At 42.6% G+C, this 22,283-nt stretch overlaps 1 protein-coding gene across 1 annotated transcript; it reads right to left on the bottom strand.

The window, feature by feature from the left end:
• Positions 1-345: 345 nt before the first annotated feature.
• Oat (ornithine aminotransferase) lies at positions 346-19,725 on the bottom strand. Its single transcript, XM_005064288.4, has 10 exons — positions 19,597-19,725; positions 13,631-13,862; positions 10,487-10,711; positions 10,178-10,273; positions 7,211-7,338; positions 5,557-5,679; positions 4,740-4,868; positions 3,726-3,839; positions 2,433-2,577; positions 346-1,241 (listed from the first exon to the last, which is right to left on the bottom strand). Exons 2-10 carry the CDS (start codon positions 13,827-13,829, stop codon positions 1,081-1,083), a joined length of 1,320 nt encoding a protein of 439 aa, XP_005064345.1. The 5' UTR covers positions 13,830-13,862; positions 19,597-19,725; the 3' UTR covers positions 346-1,080.
• Positions 19,726-22,283: the final 2,558 nt, after the last annotated feature.

Raw genomic sequence — 22,283 nt, 5'->3', positions numbered from 1 at the left:
TTGGGTCTTTAAAAGTTCATCCCCTTTGCAGGGGCAAGGTGGTACGTGCCTGTAGTCCCAATTATTTGTCAGGCTAAGACTGAGACAGGAGGATCACTTGAGTTTGTATCTGAGCTGTAGTGCTCTATCCTGATCAGGTGTCCACACTAAGTTCAGCATCAATATGGTGACCTCCTTGGGTACAGGGAGCACCAGGTTGCCTACAGAGGAGTGAATGGTCAGAAAGTCCATCCCCTTTGAACAGCAAGCATCTTATAGGAAGTTATTCCCCAAAACACAGTAGAGAAAAATGAAACAAAATTTAAAGTAAAAAAAAAAAACAAATAAAAACAACTCACATCATTATACAGATCTGAACTAATCATAGCTTTATTTAGAATAAAAAGCCTGAAATGCACTCGATGGTCTCAAGAGGAGATGACATGTCAGTCATAAGAATGAAATACAATGATTATTACCAATATGGAAATACAAAATACTCTGTTGGGGTAAAAAGAAAAATTAGTTTTATTCAAAGAAATACTGAAAATAAATGTTATACAAATTGCAATCAAGAACTCAAAGTATAATTTAGGAATGAATTCTCAGAATCTATACAATACATTCTGGTATGGGCCAATGAAACATTTACCAGAAACTACTATTTTATATATGCTTAATCTTCAATTATCTTAACACTCATTGATTCCATTGCATGATTCAATAAGCTAGTCTCTGATGTAGTATCTCAGAAATAACTTTTGAATACAAAACATTCACAGCAGTAAGGAAACTATAAAAACATATATAAATGACTGGAGGACTGGATTTGAAGGCTGTGTACAGGTGGAAACACTTCCCCTTAGAAAGTTCCCACAGTCAAAACTTAACAAAGAGAGATGCCACTCATTCTCATTCTTCTGTTACACAGCCAACTGCAGGTTCGTGTCACTCTACTATGCATCAACTGAAAAAAATACGTATATGTATCCCAAAAAAAGTCTTAAGAGACAGACAAGTGGGATCTGCCCACGGTGAGCACAGTTTCACAAGAAGCCCATCTGAAGATGGTTCCCAGGGGCCACTGAGCAGTTCCTACTCTCAGAAGGACAAGATGGTCTTGTTAATGATTTCCACCGACTCCCGGATCTCATCCTCCTTGATCACAAGTGGAGGGGCTAACCTGATGATATCACCATGGGTTGGTTTGGCCAGGAGCCCATTATCTCGGAGCCGAAGACACACCCTCCAAGCATCACAATCTACAGAAAGATGGTCACAACATACACACAGAGATTAATGTATGAATACCCCTGTCATAGTAAATGCTCACAGTCCCACCAGACAGTGTCCCCAGTGTCTGCTGAGGAAAAGAAGCTCTAAGTCACTGCTTTGCTCATGAGGCTGTGTTTCTGACTTTTTTGGCAAGCACATAACCAGGTTTGAATGACATATGTAGACTGTTATACCCCTTGTCTGCAGTGCTTGAGGCCAGAAAGGCACCTTCCAAATTCAGGGATGTCAGCATACACAGAAGGAGAGAAGGTGTTTTGGAAAAGGGGCCCATGTAAACATGAAACTCTTATTTCACATTCACACAGCCTAAAGGTAATTTCACCCAAGGTTCTTAGTGAAACTGCATTTTGATTATGGCCTGTCCTCTGGGATGTTCAAACCTTTCAGACTTGGGACCATTTCAACTTCTCAAATTAGGGGTACCTAACATGCAATCAGAAGGAGCTAATGTAAAAGAACCTGGGTAGGATACATAAAATGAAACAACGGGAATAAGCAATCCCCGAATCCTAGGACACTATACATAGCTGATACGGAAATGCCTCCTGACCACAACTAAGTGTCATTTCCCAGCAGTGTTTCTCAACCTGGCTGCAGGCAGAATTGCCTAGAGCTGCCTGAGTCTACCCTGCCCCAACCTGTCACAGCAGATGCTCTTGGTTGGGACCAGGCTCAGTTCCTTTCTCAAAAGCTCCTCAGCAGGGAATCACTGCTTTAAAAGGAAGGGTTAGCCCAAGAAAACCCAGCAGGGTACCCTGGAGGGTGATAACTGATGTCACACACCATGAAGCCTCAAACCTCCACTATCTACTATCTACAAAGTCATTCCTTTTATTCCTACTGCTGCTTCCACAGCCTCTGCTGGATGTACAAAGCATTCAAGTGAGGGGAAAGATTAACAAGAACTAACCCGGGATCCCCAGGTGCTGCCTGACTAACAGAGACAGGAAAAGAAATGTCTGCAAGGAACAAACACTTGGTCAAATGAGTTAAACATGCCTTCCTGTTGGAAAGATCTACATTTAGGATAACATTTATACAATCAGGTCAAACTCCATCTGAAAGGCTTGACAACAGTCTAGTCCGCTGTTAGAGAGGACTGCCCTCCCCACTATGTCGTCTTTGAAAGGACTGCGGCCATGTGCTGTGAACATTACCTTTGGTTTCTCTGATGACAATGGCATTTAGCAATCCTTTCCCTCTCACAGCGGTCACAACATCAGAGGGCAGCTTCATAAGCTCCTTTCTCAAGATGGCACCCATCTTGTCTGCATTTTCAGCAAGATTCTCCTCTTCTAAAACCTGGTTTTTAAAAAATTACACAAATGTTAAGAGTGTCCTGGAGCAATCCATGTAGGTTAGAAGCAAAAAGCACCTGTGATGAGACCAGAGGCCAGAGTGACATCACCTACATTTGCTTATCAGGGCCTGTATTAATTTCTAGCTAAATAAATAAAACCTCTGAGTCTTGCTTTAATCACAAATCCATCGCCACCCAGTCTTCGTGGCAAAAAAAGATTAAAATTTGTTTAATGCAAGCCAGGCAGTAGCGGCACACACACCTTTCATCCCAGCACTCAGGAGGCAGAGGCAGGAGAACCTCTGTGAGTTTGAGGCCAGCCTGGTCTACACAACAAGTTCCAGAATAGCCAAGCCTATACAGAGAAAAATCTGTCTTGAAAAAAAAATTGTTTAATACGATATGCTGTTATTATCTGAACACCTCAATGGACTAAGTATAATGTAACTCTAAACTGCAGCAGAATTGCCCTTTTCCTCCCCCAAGCAAATTACTATATCTTACATGTACTTTCCCAGGCTGGCTTCAAACTTGTGAATGTTCTGCCTTTCAGCTTCCCCAGTGCTGGGATTACAGATGTGTACAACTATGCCAGACTCCAGTTTTATCTGTGTGGTACTAAGGAATCAAACCCAAGGCCTTCCTCTTCCACCGAGCTACTACCAGCCCTCAAATCCAAGAGCTTGAAAATAAATAAAAGGGAAAAAGAGTTTTGTGGTCACCTCTAATCCTAGCACTTGGGAAGCTAAAGCAAGAGGATACCGAGCTGTATAGCTTGGGCTACACAGTAAAATCCAGGGCAGTGTGAACTACATAGTGAAAGCTTGTTTTAAACATAACAGAAACAAGAAAAAAACAAATCTTGCTTGCTAAACCAAAGGGACATAGTAGGTAGTCGGCATACAGGAAGGAGTTCTGCCACTGCCAGGTGACTGACTACAGACAAGAGAAGCTCAGATGAGTCCAGTCTATTACACAAGGCAGAAAGCTACCTTACTTTTTGAGAACAGCTTGCTCCTAAAACCTTCCTTTGCACTTCATGTTCTCTCCCACTTGGCAATCTTATTAAACTTATTACGCCAGGACTCAAATTAAAAATAACTCCAACACTACTTAAATGTAGGTATCATTTAGCCCTATCAGTTTTCACCTCAAGAGCTGCAATGGCAATTCGGCAGCCTAGTGGATTGCCACCGTATGTGGAGCCATGTTCTCCTGGTTTAATGGTCAGCATGATCTCATCATCACACAGCACTGCAGACACCTGGAAGACAGAACCCATCATGTCATTCCTCATAGTCTCAGCACGCCAGGGGCACAGACACTTCCGTAACGCTGATATCAAGTTCTATCAACAGCAGTTTACATCTGCCTCTAACTCTTAATAATAACCTAAGACAGGCCCAACACATTACGGAGCACAGATAAACGTCAGTGGCATAAAACTATTAAACATAATACACACTTTGAAAACTAAAAAAAAACCTTTTTTATTATTTTATGTGTATGAGGTGTCCTGTCCACATGTATGTCTATGCAACCACTTGTTTAGAGGTGCCCATGGAAACCAGAGAGGGTGTTGGATCCTCTGGAACTGGAGTTACAGATGGTTGTGAAGTGCCAGGTGGGAGCTGGGAACTGAACCCAGGTCCTCTGGAAGAGAAAGCCAGTGCGCTTAACTCCTTAGCCATCTCTGCAACCCAAGCAGAGCTGTTTTGGCAATGAGATAATTTACGGTCCTCTCCAAAGTGTGAGCTTAGAAAATAAACTTGGGCATTCTCCACAAGAAGACAATTTAGTCTACTCAGCAGGAACATCTACTGTCCAAAGCCCTTTGATCCCACATCAATTACTGGCTCTGGATGTAACCCAAAAAAAGAACAATTGTCCCATCTTACGTTCATTGTTCACAGTTTTGAATGAACAATTAGTAGTACCACTTTCTGAAAAGTGGGAGGAGGAGCTTCTGAGGGGAAATGCTTCTGTCCAAGTCAAGCCACAGCACATCCCAAAGCACACATTCCACTTGGTCAAAACTAACCAAGTGCACCACACAACGGATCTCTAAAATGTTTCAGGTGGCCTATATTACATGTGGTCAAATCTAACAACATAAAAGCATCCTGGGCAAGGTCAGAAAAAACTAAAGGGATGTTGAACTTACAGGGTATAAGCCGCCAGAAAGGGCCTTTCCAAGAAGAACTATGTCAGGCCTGACATTCTCATGGTCCACAGCCAGCCATCTACCAGTTCTGGACAGTCCCGTCTGTATTTCATCAGCAATAAACAGGACCTGGGAGAAATAACAACTGTCATTCTCACTTCATGAGGAAACAAAGACCACCATCATTTCAACCCTTCCACTAAGTATCATTCTGACACACCATGCAATCTGCAAAGATGTTTTCATTACCCACACAATTTCAATGGTATCCTATAGAAATCTGTTGGCTGTGTCAGGCAAATACTTCCCAAGGGCCTGTGTGGCAATGCTTTGCATGGCAGAAAAGCACTTATACAAACATGAAACATTTGTAGGGCTTTAATGGCCCTAATTACACTCTAAGAACAAATTCAGATAAGTACTCCTAGGCAATTATCAAATATTTTCTGGAATTCTCGAGAGTAAGCAAAATATACTATTAGCTTTGGTGAAAGAAATGGAAGAAAAGTCATAGCACTTGGAGCAAAGGAAAGCAAGACAGGGCTTGGGAGGGATTAAAAGAGCACAAGGCTCCTAGAGAAGAGAGAAGAAGATCACAGTAAGGGCCTAGAGGTCTGCAGCTGCAGCAGCCCACAACATAGTGTCTCGCCCGTGTTCTAGAGACTGAAAAGTAGCTTCCATAGAGGGTTCTAAGCATTAAAATGTTCCTCAACTCTTGGAACTCATCCAGTGGAAAACGAGACAATCATTTATCCTATTGGCAGAGTTCAAACAAGGGCAGGCAAGTTCGGCCTCACTGCAACGTGAATGGGACCACCTGGTGCCTGGTGCAGAGTTCTCGAACTCCTGTCAAATATCCTGGATCTGGAACAATAACACCAGCTTCACCCTGGATGGGCTCCACCATGAAGGCAGCAACATTTGGATCCTGAAGAGCACGCTACAAAAGAAACAAAAGGGAGTTCTAATAACTTCCATTCTACCATATTTGGCAACTGAAGTCAAATACTTTACATACATACTTCCTGTTAAGAATAAGAATGAGGGACTGGAGAAATAGCTTAGTGGTTTAGAACACTTGTTGCTTTTCCAGAGGATCTGGGTTTGACTCCCAGCACCCATTTGATGGTTCACAACCACTCATAACACCAGTTTCAGAAGCATACATACATGCAGGCAAAACACTCCAAGTAAATAAATAAATTAAACAAATAAAGGGGGAGTGATGAAGCCTGGCATGGAGGTTCACACCTGTAACTGCAGGACTATAGCATGCTGAGTTTATAGGCATATACCACTAGGCCAGATTATCCCCACATTTTGCTATATCACAGATATATTATAACTAAAAGCTAAAGCAGGAGCTGGAGAGGTGCCTCAGCCATTAAGAGCACTGACTACTCTTGCCAAGAACCCTGGTTCCATTTTTAGCACCCACATAGGGCTTACGGTCCAGTTCCAAAGGATCTGATGCCTTTCTGGCCTCCTTGAGCATGGCATGCACATGGTGGATTTACATGCAGGCAAACACATAAACTTTTCTTCAAAAACTAAGTGGCCTGTTAAAGTTATCTTATGACTTTTTTTTTCAAAATACTCCACTTTGGAGATGGGAGATGCATCACTGGTAAAACAATTGCCTAGAATCTACATGGCCTTGGGTTCCTTTCCTAGCACCACAAATGAAGTACTAAAATTTGCAAGTTTCAAATATTTTATCTGGGCCAAGAGTGATGGTACACACTTTTAATTTCAGCACTTGGGAGGCAGAGCCAGACAGATCTCAAGATGAGTTCAAGACTGGCCTGGGCTACATACTATTCCAAGTCAGCCAAGGCTTCAAAATGAGAGTCTATCTCAAAAGAAAGAAAGAGAATAAAAGGAAAGAAGGGAGAGAGAGAAAGAAATTAATTTTACAAAGTCATTAAGTGGGTAACACTCAGTTGTTATGATCTGAACTGGTTAGCTGGCCTAAGTACTAGATGACAAAAGCAGATTTCCCTGGGTTGGAAACTGATTGACCACTACTGAGAGTAAGTCTCAGATGTCAGCCTAACTTACAATGCATTTTCAGACTCATAGAATGTTCTTAGTACTGGGGTCAAGCCCAGGACCTCACACATGTTGTTTTACCACGGCGCAATCTCCACTGCCCTCATTAATAACTTTAATTTTTAAATGTCAACATTTACCTGCTATGTAAGTATGTATCTGCACCACAGCATGCCTGTTGCCAAAGTGGCCAGCGTTAGAGTGCCCCGAACTAGAATTACAGAAGGTTGTGAGCTACCGAATAGATGCAAGGAACTGAACCTGAGTCCTCTGCAAGAGCAGTATGTGATCTTAACCACTGAAACATGTCCCCAGCCCTCTCATTAATGTATTTTTAATTCACATACTCAACAGGTAACGATTAATTCAAAATGGTTCCCAGTTGCTATAATCCAAATGCCACAGCCACCCTAATGTACCTCCAGTGCAGGCAGATCATTATATGGGATGGTTTCAAAGCCTGGCATGAAGGGTCCAAAGCCTTCATAACTGGTCGGGTCTGTGGAACTGGAGATTGCAGACAAGGTTCGACCCCAAAAGTTTCCATCTAAAAGGAAAGACAAACAGTGACTATTCCAAAGAAACCCACAAGTTTAATAAGTACTGCCCTACAAACATCTTGGGAAGCCTGACTAAAAATAAATAAAGGGTTATTTAGAGAAACTCTATGCACTTTCAGCTACTCAAACAAAATCTGATACTAATTCTAACAGTTCCCCTGATAGCAGGCCAACAGGTCTCCTTTAAATACTATTTTAGACACTTCTCTATAACACTTTTCTCAGTTCTAACCAAAGCCTAACAACTGAGGCATTCAAAGCATGGTTTCTAGACAAAGAAGGTATATTTACAATAGGAATGTGAGAAAGAGAATATCCTGCTTAGAGATTAGCAGTTTGTTTTTCTGGTGTCTTGTTTTTTGGGTGTTTGTTTGTTTGGTTTGGTTTTTTCGAGACAGAGTTTTCTCTGTGCAGTTCTGGCTGTCCCAGAACTCACTATGTTGACCAGGCTGGCCTCAAACTCAGAGATCCACCTGCCTCTGCCTCCTGAGTGCTAGGATTAAAGGCGTGAGCACCACCACCCGGCAGCAGTTTCCTTTTGCTAACCCAATACTGCAAGCTACCTACTCAACATATCGCATTTTAAAATTTATTTACAGCAAAGATCCTCAGACAATCCATGCTTTCCATGCTGCCTTCCTTGACATATAATCCTCCATAATGCTAAAGGAATCAGACATCTGCCTTTCCTCAGGATCACCCTTTTTTCTATTAATAAATGTGGCTGGGGGCCACTGGAGGTCAGGCACTGCTCCAGGACAGGGAATGGACAGGTAACCAGCCCGGGAGCTGCCTGTCCTCAGAGCTTCCACTCCAGTAGGAAGCAAATATCCTAACACCAACCAGCAAAGCAAACAACTACATGATTTCAGATGGGGTTAAACCCAACCATGTACAATACAGTGGAAAATGGAAATTCATCATACTAAGGATGTGTTGACAGCAGCAACTCAACAGACTCGGTCGGCACTAGGTGGTTGTATCTTAGCTTCTTGGCATCTCTGTCACCTGAGTCTCTGACTCATGCATCAGTCCATCTTTTTCTCATTCACAGACAAAAGCATACTCTTTAAGATAACACGCACTGATGAGACCAGCAGCCAACTTCTTCAGCTCTCCCTAGCCTCAGGGATCTCATCCTGATGCTCACCCTGCAGGAACAGAGACAGTCTTTCTCTGTCGTTCCAAGCCACTGACTTATCAGCCTGTCAATACAATGTAAAAATATCTTTGCACCCTTCACTAGTATGAAAGAGACTGTACAATCAATCTATAATAGCCAGCCAGGATACCCACAACTAAAACACAAGATTTTAAAATGGTAAATTACAGGCAGTTGCTTATGAAGCCACAGCTATGTGGCTGGATTAAGCCATCCTTTTTCTGAATTACTCAGAAAAGTGGAACCTTTCCCATCTCTTCTTTTCTGTCTCTTTTGGATGCTGGCAAAAGCCTACGTATACTTTCTCTAGTACTTTAGGCCTTCTCATGCTTTGGTGAAGCCCTCCTGTCTGTCACGTAGCTGCTCATCTGCCATGTGGCTCCTGCCTTCCTTTTCTGTGTCCCTCCTCTGGGCAGTTGCAGGGTTTATAGCTTGTCTACCTATGGCTATTCTTTTAACCCTAAATAAAATGTCTTTGAGCTTTAAAAAATAAAAATGGAGCCCGGCAGTTGTAGTGCATACTCTTAATCCCAGTACTTGGAAGGCAGAGGCAGGCAAATCTGTGAGTTCGAGGCCAGCCTGGTCTACAAAGTGAGTTCTAGGACAGCCAGGGCTGCACAGAGAAATCCTGTCTAGAAACACCACCCCCTCAAAAAAAAGTGGTAAACTACAGAACTGTATCAATATTTCTTCAGATCATAATCTGTCACTTCAAACACTGATCATTACTTTATTGTGCTATAGGATTTATAATTGAATTGTATGTATTCACCAGACAAAGCAAAAGTGGGTTTTGATCACAAAAATCAATATATACTTCTTAAAATTAAACTCAAAACTTTAAAAAGTCAGAACCTACCATTTGAATATCCCACAAAAATTATCATCTCAGATTACATCATCCTTTAAAAAACCTGTAAGTCTCTTTAACAAGAATCCAAAGTATTCCTTCTCAACCATTCTCAGAAGTATAACAAGGGCAGCTTCAGCCTCCTGTTCCTGATAGTTTCTAAGAATACAACACAAGGGCATACTCAATATTTGGACTAAAGTCCTGGCCACAAACCAGCATAGTGGAGCATGCCTTTAATCCCAGCACTTGAGAGGTAGTAGCAGGCAGATCTCTGTGAGTCTGAGGAGAGTCTAGTCCATGTAATGAATTCCAGGAAAGTCACAGCTAAAAATAAAACCCTGTCTCAAAAAACAAAAGAATGGAGGCCAGCCTGGTCTACAGTGCAAGTGCCAGGAGAGGCTCCAAACTACACAGAGAAGCCCTGTCTCAAGAAAAAAAAAAAGAAGAAGAAGAAAAACAGGACCCGTTGGCTGCAGATGTTCGGTGGTATAATGCCTGTACAGTAAACACAAGGCCCTGCATTTGAAACTTAGGACCAAAACAGAAAAAAGTAATTAGAAAATGGCTGTGAGGAAAATGTGGTAAGATGAGAAATTAAATCAAAGCCACTTACTGGGAAGATTAAGGAGTTAAACATCTTGAACTAGGGATGTGGCTCAGGAGTAGAGCCTGAGTATCCATTAGACCCTGGCTTCATTCCAGAGCATCACAAAATGAAGAAATAACTGAGAAATCAAAAAAGGAATTCCCCCACCAAACTTTGTACGACTGTCCACAGATAACATATCATGTAACAATTAAATTCACGTACCAGCAAAAACAATCTTTGCTTTGTATTTCTGGATGCCTTTCACGGTGTAGCCCCAACGACGAGCAAGCTTACAGGCAGTCTCTCCAGCCTCCACTCCTATTGTAGGGAAAATGCTCAGATTTGACTAATGCTACAAATTATCAAAGAAATAAGCTTAGCATGTGGCACACAACTGAATCCCAGTTACTGGAGACATCAATTCAGTAAGATTATAAATTCAAGGCCACCCTCAGCAATCTAGTGAGATGCTAAATAAATACAAATTAAAAAATGATTATTGAGAACTTAACAAAAATGGGAATATTTTACCTGAATTCATAGGAAGAACTTTGTGGTAGTTGAAAAGCTTGGTGATGTACTCCTCATATTCACCAAGGACATTGTTATAGAAAGCACGAGATGTTAAGGTCAGTTTGTCCACCTGATTCTTCATAGCATTTATGATCTTGGGGTGGCAGTGTCCTTGGCTGACAGCACCATAAGCACTCAGGAAGTCAAAGTATTGCCTACCTTCTACGTCCCACACATAAATGCCTAAAATACAAAGAAAAGGAAAAGAATTTTAGAATCTCTGTACGACATAAGACCCCCAAAATGAAGACTGATTTTTTTAAGCCCTCTACACACCTACATATGAAACTATTTAACACATGTTTAGGCTTAAACATTGGTTTATTGGCTGGGCGATGGTGGCTCACACCTTTAATCCCAGCACTCAGGAGGCAGAGGCAGGTAGATCTCTGAGTTTCAGGACAGCCAAGACTACAAAAAGAAAGCCTATCTCGACCCCCTCCTCAAAAAAACCTAAAACAAAACAAAACAAAAAAGCCTACAGAACTTTAAGAAATAAGTATTAAGGCTATATTTTATCTGTCCACTTCTAGCACATATATTTAATAGAACAATATAAAAAGACTGTAATTCTGTCATGAACTTTGTTTTTTAGTGGTGAATAAACACATAAAAATATACCCAATAGTGAAAATATAAAATCCAATGTGAAGCTCCACAGCTTCCATTCCAAATGCTAGTCTAACTATATATAAGTTTATTGAGATATATAAACTTTGAGTCTGGTGAATGTCAGTGTGTGATGTTATTTTTATTTGCATTTTTTACAATAAAGTTTATTTTAAAAAATAAGGGAGGGAGGCTAGGTATTGGTGGCTCATGCCTTTAATCCCAGCACTCGGGAGGCAGAGGCAGGCGGATCTCTGTGAGTTCAAGGCCAGCCTGGTCTACACAGTGAGCTCCAAGACAGCCTCCAAAATAATACAGAGAAACCCTGTCTTGAAATACCAAAAAAAAAAAAAAAAGAAGAAGAGAAGGAGGGAGGGAGGGAGGAAGGAAGGAAGGAAGGAAGGAAAAAATAAAGTTGTACCTCTTTACCAATTTTAATTTCAAGAGCCAAAAATTTGAATTTACAAAAAGTTACACAAAGCAGACATAAGTCTTGTAAAGTGGAGAGTACAGCCAACCATACAACAGGGATATTTGCAAACCACATGCCTGGTAAGGACTTAGTATCTAGAACTCAATGATGACAACAACAAAAATGAGTAGGCATGGTGACACATACCTATAATGCCACCACTGAGAGAATAGAAACAGGAGGATCAGGAGTTCAAGGCCAGCCTTAACTAAGCATGACCCTGTTTTTCAAAATGGTCAAATAACTTGCTAACATTTCTTCAAAGACATACAAATGCTAATATGAATATGAAAATATGTACAATACATCACCAGCCATTAGAGAAATGCAAATCAAAACAAGGAAATACTATTTCATACTAACAATGTTATAGCTTTTAAAAAGGAAAAATTGGGGCAAAGATATAAACAACTTGGAACTCACATACATTGCTAGTGGAAATGTGAAATGGTGCAAAATTGTGGCTGGGTGTGGTCGTGAACACCTGTAATCCCAACACTTGAGTAGCTGAGGTTGGATGAATGCAAGTTCAAGACCAGTCTGCACAACACAATGAGAGCCAATACCAAAAATTAAACAAACAGTACAGATACTCTGAAAAAAAAATTCTGAGATGGGGAGATGGTTCAGTGAGTAGGAGTTCTTGCTATGCAGGTATGGCATGAGGACCCCAGTTTGAGTCCCCATATCCCACATTTAAATAAAGCTGGGCATGTAACCCTAACATTAAGCACAGAGTCAGGCAAGTCCCAGGAGTTCATTGGCCAGCTTCATGTTCAGTGAAAAACCCTGCCTTAAGGAAATACAGCAGAGCCTGAGAGAGTAAGACCCCGGACTTTCTCTTTTGCTACTACTCAGGCTCAGGCACCTCACATACATGAGGTTTTTTTCAAAAAGATAAACATAGCCTGGTGGTGGTGGCACACGCCTTTAATCCCAGCCTGGGGAGGCAGAGGCAGGTGGATCTCCGTGCGTTCGAGGCCAGGCTGGACCGATAGCCTCCGAAACAATACAGAGAAACCCTGTCTCGTAAAAACCAAAAAAAAAAAAAAAAAAAAAAAAAAAAGATAAACATAGAGTTACTACATGACCTAACAATTCCATTCCAGAAATCAATTCAGTCAGCACCAAACTTTGAGAAACACCAGCTTACAGGGTTAAAAGAAATCAGTTGAGAGAGTGTTACAATAAAGAAATACTGGCCAGGAGGTGGTGGCGCACGCCTTTAATGCCAACAGTCGGGAGGCAGAGGCAAGTGGATCTCTGTGAGTTCGAGACCAACCTGGTCTACAAGAGCTAGTTCCAGGACAGACTCCAAAGTCACAGAGAAATCCTATCTCAAAAAAAACAAAACAAAACAAAAAAACATACTGGCCCAGGGAAGAAGAAAAAGAAAGAGGAGGAGGAAGAAAAGAAGGAGGGGGAGGAGAAGGAAAAGGAGAGCCGGAGAGCGAGAGGAGATCTACTACTACTATTGGTCAACAGACAATTGAACCCAAGAAGGGTCCTGGTCTAAAGTTCCTTTTGTAATTAAGGACACAAAAGAAAAGTGGATCCCTGCTGTGTTGTTGACTTCCTGAATCTGATGATCACATGTGTACATGAAAGATAAAGTTCCTGTGGCCTGGGACCCTAGAAAAGACACACTGAATATCTAGGAGTGAAAGCTAGAAAACAGGGTGTTCATGGGATTAGAGGGGACACAAGAACACAACAAATAAAAGCCCTCTGGATGAAGAGGAAAGAAGTGTTTCAATATCATCATAGCTTTTTACTAGAGTTATGTCAAAATAAAAACAAATAATTAAAAAGAAAAATTGGTGGCGATGTCCCATTCCTATTTCTTCTGCATGTCCCCTAGGTGAGCCACCATGGGGAGGACCCACTGGCACAGGTGCCCTAGACACTTAGTAAAGTCAAAGGAGCCCCATCTGCAACACACATCAATGCGGGTTGGATGTGAGATTACACAAAACAACAAATTTCCAGCAAATGTGGAGGTGGATTAATCCAAAACATACCTTTTCCTCTCTCCAGGGCTACAGGTAAAGGATGGTAATTGTGTGCACCATACTTAGATTCCCGTTCAAAAATGTAGTCAGAGGATGGTGGGCCTTGGACTGTCTTCTTAGTTGCAACAGACGCAGCAGAGGTAACTGAGGCATGAACTCCACGCCGCAGAGCAGCAACAGTCTGCAAACTTGCTAGTTTGGAAAACATTGTATGTGTCCTTCAGGAATGGAGTACAGAGACCTGTTCAAAGTAAGAGAAGGTGCTGAGTGAGAACCTTTCTGGGGTCTACACATGTCTGTTCACCAAGAAACTGCCAAGCATCTACCATAGTCAGTATCCAGCCTTTTCCTATCAGAGGGTGCAGAGTACAGGGCACATATCAGGGCGCCAAGTCAGAGCCCAGAGATGCTGGGCAGCTGTGAGTCATGGGGTAGGAAGCAGAGGCTAATGAGCCATTTTGCACATTTTTAAAGTCCAGACTGGTCTTCAACTCTGGGCTCAAATGACGATCTAGAAGGAAGACTACAAGCAGCACATGCCTCATTCTCTCTCAGCCCCACTCTTGGCCTTCACCACCTCTATTCCCTATTTTGCATCTGTACTCGGTCCAGGTATATAGGTATTATATACCAATTAATAACAAATGTGGTTTTAACCCAGGTAAGGCAATCCCAGCATTTAGGAGGCAGAGGCAAGATGATCAACACAAGTTCCAGGCTAGTCTGACCTACACAGTAAGTTCCAGAGCAGCCTGAGCTACAAGTAGCCTCTGTCTCAAAACAGAGAGGTAGAGGGTAGGGGCATCAGAGAGACAGAGCTAGAGAGATGGCTCCGCGGTTAAAAGAATTTGCTGCTTTTGCAGAAAATCTGGGTTCAGATGTCAGCACCCACATGGTGGCTCACAACTGTAACTCCAGGGGATTTGACATGCTCTTCTGATCTCGGCAGGCACCAGGCACTCATGTGGTACACATATATACATGTAGACAAACATTTAGTATACATGTAAAATAAAAGCAAATAAATCTTAAAAGAAAAAGTGGAGAGAGAGAGACAGATAAAGGTAACTTTTGGAGGCTGGAAAGAGTTGAGCACCCAAACTACAAAAGGTAGACTCTGTCATTTAGCACAAATATCTAAAACTCCTGGAAGTCAAACAATGTAAACAAAGGCAAAAGACTTGTTCTGTGATTCGTTAAGACTCTTGAGCTTTTATAGTAACAGACATACATATATAAATAGATGAAAAGAGGATGGCTGTTTCAACAAAATTCTCTAACAAGTCAAACCATGCATAATCTTAGCATTCCTGATTGAGCTGCCAAGTCAGCCAATCACAGGGTTTGGCTAACTTCCCTTTCAACTTGGCTCTCACTCCACACGAAAAATCCAGCGAGGTTCAAGAATTTGCCATCACTAGTCAAATCCCACAACTCTGTCTTGTTTGCCAAAAACTTGCCATTATTCCTTCTTCCCACGGTCCAGACCAGAGTACAGATTTGAAACCTAAGATTTGAAACCTAAGCTCTGGGGGCTGTCTTGAGAAGATCCCAGTTAGTCCTAGAACAAAACGCACAATTATATACGAAAGTACATTTTCCTATGAAAAAGGTCTGTAACTTCCACAGTGTTTTCTCTTAAACTAACAAAAACAATGCAAGATCACTAGACTGGAAATGGCAGTTAGTGAAAATGTCTAACTGTACTACAAAGAACTGGTCCCTATCACCACCACTAAGTCTAAAACACCTATTTATCATTTCTTTCTAGGCGCTTTGCAATCTACACAGCATATGCTGTTTGAGCTACTAAAACTTAAAACAGTATTGATTTTTGCCAGCAAATAAGCATAAAACATGCTTTCTCAGCCAGATGTGGTAGAGTACGCCTTTAATCCCAGCACTGTGGAAGCAGGCGGATCTCTGAGAGTTTGAGACCAGCCTGGTCTACAAAGTGAGTTCCAGGGGAGCCAGGATAGTTACAAAGAAAAATCCTGTCTCGGGAAAGAAAAACCATGCTTTCTCGGATACTTCTTAGCAGTGCACTTATTTACACACAGGCAAAACACTCATATACACAAAAATAGAGAAATCTTTAAAATAAGTTTCTAATAACATGGCAAGGTATTTTAGGATATGTTTAAGTAAAGAAAACAAAATTATACATACAGGATATGTTCAACTACGCAATTCAGAAAAACTAAAGAAACAAAAAAATCATTGTGACTATCTTTAACTATTCTCTATTTTCTACAATGACCATAAATTGTATTTATGGTACTGGATGGTGGTGAAAAATGCCTTTGATCCCAGCACTTGAGAGGGAGAGGCAGGAGAATCTCTGAGTTCGAAGCCAAAGCTACACAGAGTGAGTTCCAGGACAGCCAAAGCTACACAGAGAAACCCACCTCTAAAAACAAAAACCCAAACAAACAAACAAAAAATGTATTTATGGTCAGAAACACTGCGAATAAACACGGATATGGGTCTGAGGTGTTTGACAGAGACTAAGAAACAAGTAAAGTCAAGTTAAAAGGACCTGGTAAGCTTTGAAAAAACAATGTTGTTTAAGGAAAAGTAGAATCAATACTTCAAGGAAGTGCCGCTGCTTTGGGTTCACTAGGTCACCTGTTCTTAGGAAAAGGGTCAAATTTTAAAATAAAAACTACTCTTATACTTTTGCGGCCAAAGTCTACAACTCTGATTTTTCAGTGGGCAGAAAAAAATCTGGTTTTTGAAAAAAATCCTAAAAATGCTTCAACAGTGTATTTTTACAGATGCAAGTTGCTGCAGGAGGTGGCTGAGGCTGTAATCCCAGCAATTAGGGGTGCTGAGGCAGGAGGGTTTCCAGGCCAAGGCTACATTCAGCTCCTGACTCACAACAAAAACTGCAAGGGGACAGAATCTAGAAAAGGTTACCTAAACTCAACTTACCTCAATTTACACAAGAATTACCTGCTCAGCTACAATCAATTTATCTACTGGGCCCCCTCAATTTTATACAGAATGATCATTATCAGTAGACTACCAAAAACATTAAAAACATGAGTAATATCCTCCAAGTCTTCAAAGTGTATCTTTCACTTAACTGGGGAAGATCAGAGTTGCAGACCATGATATATCAGAATCTACTATGCACATTTCTACTAAAGACCCTCTGTATCCAAGTTACTGAGTTTGGTACTGTATGGGAAATATCAGAACAAAATTCTAATTAGAACAAAATTCTAATTAAAATGGCCTTCAAAATAGCCATCAACAACCTTCTCTAGGCTTGGGAAATGGTAAAAGTAGGGTAGAAAACCCAGTGTTTCGCAATTTAAATTCTGTCTGTGGCTCTAGGGGTGAATGTGTCGGTCTTTCTGAACTCCAGTTTCCCCATTTCTCAAATGAGGCCAAAGCCATCCATGGGTGTCTTGCAGAGTTCATGCTAAAGCTTCAGGTTTAGCACAAAGGAGCCATTCATTAGGTTCTCTTCTGCTCCAAGTTCACAGGAACATTAGCCAATTTCTACACAGGAAAAAAAACCACTTCCATGGTTTCTTTTTTTTTAACTGGATTACTTTTCTTTCAAAATAAAAAAATAAAATAAAATAAAATGGGCCTGAGAATCAGTTGGTAGAGCCCTTGGCCTAACATGCTGGAAGCCCTGGATTCCATCTCCAACACCAAATAAACCAGAGAAGCAGAGGCAGGAAGATCAGGAGTTCAAGATCATCCTTGGCTACCCAAGATGTTAAAGGCCAGGCCCGTTGGAATCCACCTTTTTAATCTCTACACTCTGGAGGCAGAATCAGATGGATCTCTTTGAGTCTGATGCCAACCTGGTCTACATAGTGAGTTCCAGGCCAACCAGGGCTACAGAGTGAGACCCTGCCTTAAAATTAAATAAATAAATGGAAATCAGATAAGAAAATAAAAAGGAATAACCAACCATGTCTCAAAATCACCTACCCTGCGTAAGGGCCTTCTGCTGGCATCTCTTCTCTGACAGTGAACAAGGTCCTTACTAAAGACGCAACTCCTAAAGGTGGCAAGGCAGCCACAGAAAGTGGCCCAGACTAGAGAGGTAATGAGGCCACCCACCACATCAGAGTAAGTTAGCTCTGAGAGGCTGCCTCTCCGTGCCCCTGTGCAGAAACTCATCTTTTCATCAAGGGTTCACTCTTAGAATCACTTTCAGTCTTCAAAGGGCAAAATAATGTACTGCTAAACACATTATTATTCATTTATATCTACTATTTTACATTATTCATTTCTTATTTATATTTAGTAGATATAAAGACCTAGAAACGAGAACAAGTTCTAATGATAGGCTGAGAATTCTGAACACCTAACATTTAATTTTAAGCCATCACTGGCCACTGCCTTGGATCAGCCCAAAGCAATGTTTCCACAGGAGTTTCCATAAAGGGCTGCATTTGGAAGAATTTGTTTAGTCTGCCTTATTAAATAACATTTTTTTAAATGACTCTAAAAGGATCATCAGTGTAAAGTCATCCAAAAGCCATTGAAAATATTCAGCTTGAGAAGTAAATTTGGTTTGTCTATTGTCAAATATTTACTTTTCTGAGGTAACCATTCACAAATACAGGGCTTTATTTTTTGAAGTTCTGCCAACAAAAGCTTTGTTTTACGTAACCAATATTCTGGTTAAAATTCACCTCACGTGCGTCACAAGCAAACAACTAAAGTAATACTACTGGAAAAGGATTGGACCAACTCCACCGCACCCTCCACACACCTCCCCAAATCACAGCCCATTCATTACTATTTTTAAAAGTAAGGAATTTGACTTATCTGTAAGAACTCAGCAAAGGGCAAAAAATACAAACCCAAATAACTATAATAAAAGTAGACTGTGAAAGGAAAATATATGAGACAGAAAAATACCTTTATATAATTAAAGTTTTAGGAGCTGGAGAGAGGGTTCAGAAGTTAAGATCACCTACTAGCCATCCAGAAGACCAGAGTTTGGTTCCCAGCACCCATATTACATGGCACAACTACCGAGAACTCCTGCTCTAGAAGGACTGGACCTCTCTGGCTCAGAGGGCGTCTGCATTCATGTGCACACACCCACAAACACACACACAGTTTTAAAAATCATAAATACAATACAGAGAAACCCTGTCTCGAAAAACCAAAATAAAAATCATAAATACAGTTTCAGGTTACATGAAATTCATTTACCTACAGATGGTCTGACATTCCTGACTGAGGAGATTTAGGATGGAGAACTGGGAGGGTATTCAGTTGGAAAGGACACTTCATTCCAAAATCACTTTCTCCTCCCTTAATATGTCTTGACACATCTACAAGGTAAATAAGTGCACTACCAGGTATGATGTAAGCCTGAGGCAAGGTTTTCTGGTATCGAGAGTTCCGCAAAATTAGACTGGAATTTTCTGAGGTTCAGCATCGCCTGCGAAAAGCCAAGGCGGGTGGGGAGGGCTTCGTGCCGAAAGCCCTGTGGGCCAATCCCTAGCCAACATCTCAATAATGTACACGTCACTTCCTCAATCCTCTTAATTTGGTTTAGAGCTGGAGAGAAAGCGGGGAGTGTGGAGGATGGCACTAGCAGTCGCGGGACCTAGAGGAGCCCCAAGAACTTCGACTCGGCCCGCATCAGCGCCCCCGCCCGGTGACGGGGCCACGCGGTCACAGCTCTGTCCCCAGGGACCCGGTCCCCGGCAGGCAGGCTGCTCCAGACGGCACTTTCTCGAGGCCTCGAAGGCCCTAGGCGAGTGCCCCGAGGCGGCGAGCCTGAGCTGTGCCTGGCAGGCTGCGGTGCCACGTCTCCGGCCTCCTGTTCCCTGCCTGTCCCCTCGCCTAGCCCACCCGCCCCGCCCCGCCCCGCCCCGAAGATGTGCCTCACTCTAGACCGATACAGCCCAGTGATGCCCTGGCTGAGACTCGGGGACACCGAGCAGGTCCCGAGCCCCTTCGGCCCAGCCCCGGCGCGCACTTGATACCTGACAGCGTCCGCTAGGGTTGAGCGATCGCACTTGAGTCACGAAGCCCGAAGTGACGGCCAGGCGCGTCACTCAATTTAAGACGCCGTGTCTGCCCCGCCCCGCCTGTGCTTGCAACTCATTGGTTGAAGCGGAGGGCCGCACGCCAATCGCACGAGGCCCGCCCTCGCCCCACCCACCCGGCCTTGAGCGGCAAGGCGCCAAACTCCGCTGCCCTCTGTAAATGTGCAGTCTGCGTTTGTGTCTGCGGTGATCCACTGTGCGGACTGGATTTAGAAGCAGTTCGCTTTCTTTTACAACCAGGGAAACATAGACCCAAAGGGACGCTGGCCTCCCACTGCTTTTCTCTGGGCGACGGATCCTCCAAAGCCTTTCCTGAAAGAATCCCTTTGGTACAACATCATCTCCTCTTAGATGCTGAAATCGCATGACCTTGAGCCCTCACGTGCCAGAATGGCGGAACCACTTACTGATACTTGTAGAATCATCTCTGCAGCTATTAAACACTGCCCAGCTGCTAGCTGTTGTTAGTAGTCGTTTGAAATGACAGCAACGTAGTACAGACTTGCCTGTTCTGCCCTCCACTATCTTAGTTAAAACTCAAAACCCAAAAAAGATATTGCAGGATAAACAGAATCAGAAGGCGTTTGAGTATCATTTTGTCTATAAGGGTCGTTATAAATCAGATGCAGATGACAGAAGAGACCCAAAGTTACCCAGTACAGTGCCACACGCCGCAGGCTGCGGAAGACAGCTTGTCAGCACAGTCATTCACTGTCCTATGTATCAGGGTCAGCCAGAAAAATTTCACACTCCAGTCTGGAACGGCCTTGTGTAGGTGAGAGGCCACAAGCATGGAGGGACTAGTGAACCAGGGAGAGCCATTATCAGTCTAGGTATCAATGGCTGGAAGTGGGGTTTCTAGAACCAAAGAGAGGGGAGTTTGAGAAGAGACCACTAGGAGGGAGTTGGGTACTAAGAACTGGATCTCTTGCTGGGCTGTACCGGTGCAGGGCTTTAGTCCCAGCACTCAGGAGGCAAGAGACAGGCAGATCTGAGTCCGAAGCCAGCCTGGTCTGCAGAACCAGTTCCAGGACAGCCAGGGAAACACAGAGAAGCCCTGTCTTGAAAAACAAAAACAAAACAAAATGGCTCTTCCTCTGCCAGAGTTCCTCATAGACTGAAGCCACTCAGGGGCCAGAGGCCTAAGGCATCTGTTAAGACATTCCCTAGACACCAGTCTCCCTAGACAGAGAGCAAGCTAGAAAGAGGAAGAAACCAGCACGGGAAAGAGCTGGGGAAATGGTCCAGTAGGTAAAGTGATTGTTGAGCAAGCATAGAGACACCAGAGTTCAGATCTCTAGCACCCACATAAATGCTGGGTAGGCATGGAGGCCCATGTAGAGTCCCAGTGCTCAGGGAGGTGGAGACAGGATAATTTCTAAAGCTCTGTGTTCAAGTGAGAGACCCTAGCCCAATAAAATGAGTAAGGAGGTGAGCAATCATGGAAGACACCATGTGGTGATATTTTGTTTATGATCTAACTAGTAAAACTTGCCTGTAGATCAGAGAAGTGAAGCAGCCAGCCACTAGAGAGTTCTTACCTCTACCAATGCTCAGACAGAAAGGGTGATCCACAGAAACTCAGACTGCTCCCAACTGTACTGCTCCTCAGACTCATTCAGACTGCAATGCTCTCCCCCAAAGCTCAGAATACCCTCAGTTCCTGTCTCCTCCTGCCTTATATTCTTCACTAGTGCTGGGATTAAAGGAATGGGATCCCAAGTGTTGAGGTCACCTTTGTGGGAGCTGTTTCTCTTTTAGACTAGATCAATTTCATGTAGCTTAGGGTGGCCTTGAACTAACAGAGATTCTTCTGCCTTTGTCTCCCGAGTGCTGGGATTAAAGGTATATGCCACCACTGTCTGAACTCTATGGCTAGCTCTTGTGGCTAATTTTGCACTCTGAGCTTCAGGCAAACTTTGTTTATTATATCATAAGCAAAATATCACGACATTTTCCCTTTTTTGTCTAAAATAACAAAACAGACTTTGTGTACCATGCAACACTCTACACATACTCACCACACACACATACACAGACAAACAAAAGAAGATAAAGATAGAGGAGAAAATGGAAGACATTCAACAGCTGTAACAGGGAAAAACTTAGCCAGCCTGGCTAGTAGGGCCAGGAAATTAGTGTGGGCTCAGAGACAGAGCTGTGTGGGCAGAGCCTACATCTAAAGGAGCACAGATCTAACCTCAGATGGGATTTACCCTCCCTGGCTCATCCTTTCCCTGGCCAAGGCCATTTGCCCAGCTCATTACCATAACAATTACTACCCTTCTGGGGCTCGTTATGATTGTAACTTTCTCTTTTATTTCTTCAGTTCCCTTCATACCACCTACTTCAGGATGATCAACCTCCTGGGGGTTTGACCCTTCTTCTCCTGGGATCAGAAAGGAACTATTTCTCCGTGATCCTGTTCTGCAAACCTGGACAAGTTCTAGAGGCCGGAGCCTAGGAATCCTGCTAAGCCTTGGCAAGCAGGAGCAGATGAGCTCATCAGAAGAGCCAAGTGTAACACCGAAATGTGTGGCAATGCTTTTGGACTCATGGGTAGACTACTCTTTGATGAAAAGGTTTTCATAAGCAAGAAACTTCTGACACTGTCTGGATTTTAT

The sequence above is a fragment of the Mesocricetus auratus genome, unplaced genomic scaffold (genome assembly GCF_017639785.1).
Source record: "Mesocricetus auratus isolate SY011 unplaced genomic scaffold, BCM_Maur_2.0 Super-Scaffold_4256, whole genome shotgun sequence".
Taxonomy (NCBI): domain Eukaryota; kingdom Metazoa; phylum Chordata; class Mammalia; order Rodentia; family Cricetidae; genus Mesocricetus; species Mesocricetus auratus.
The sequence above is the reverse complement of the archived record's forward strand: the minus strand, read 5'-3'. Positions and strand labels throughout refer to the sequence as shown.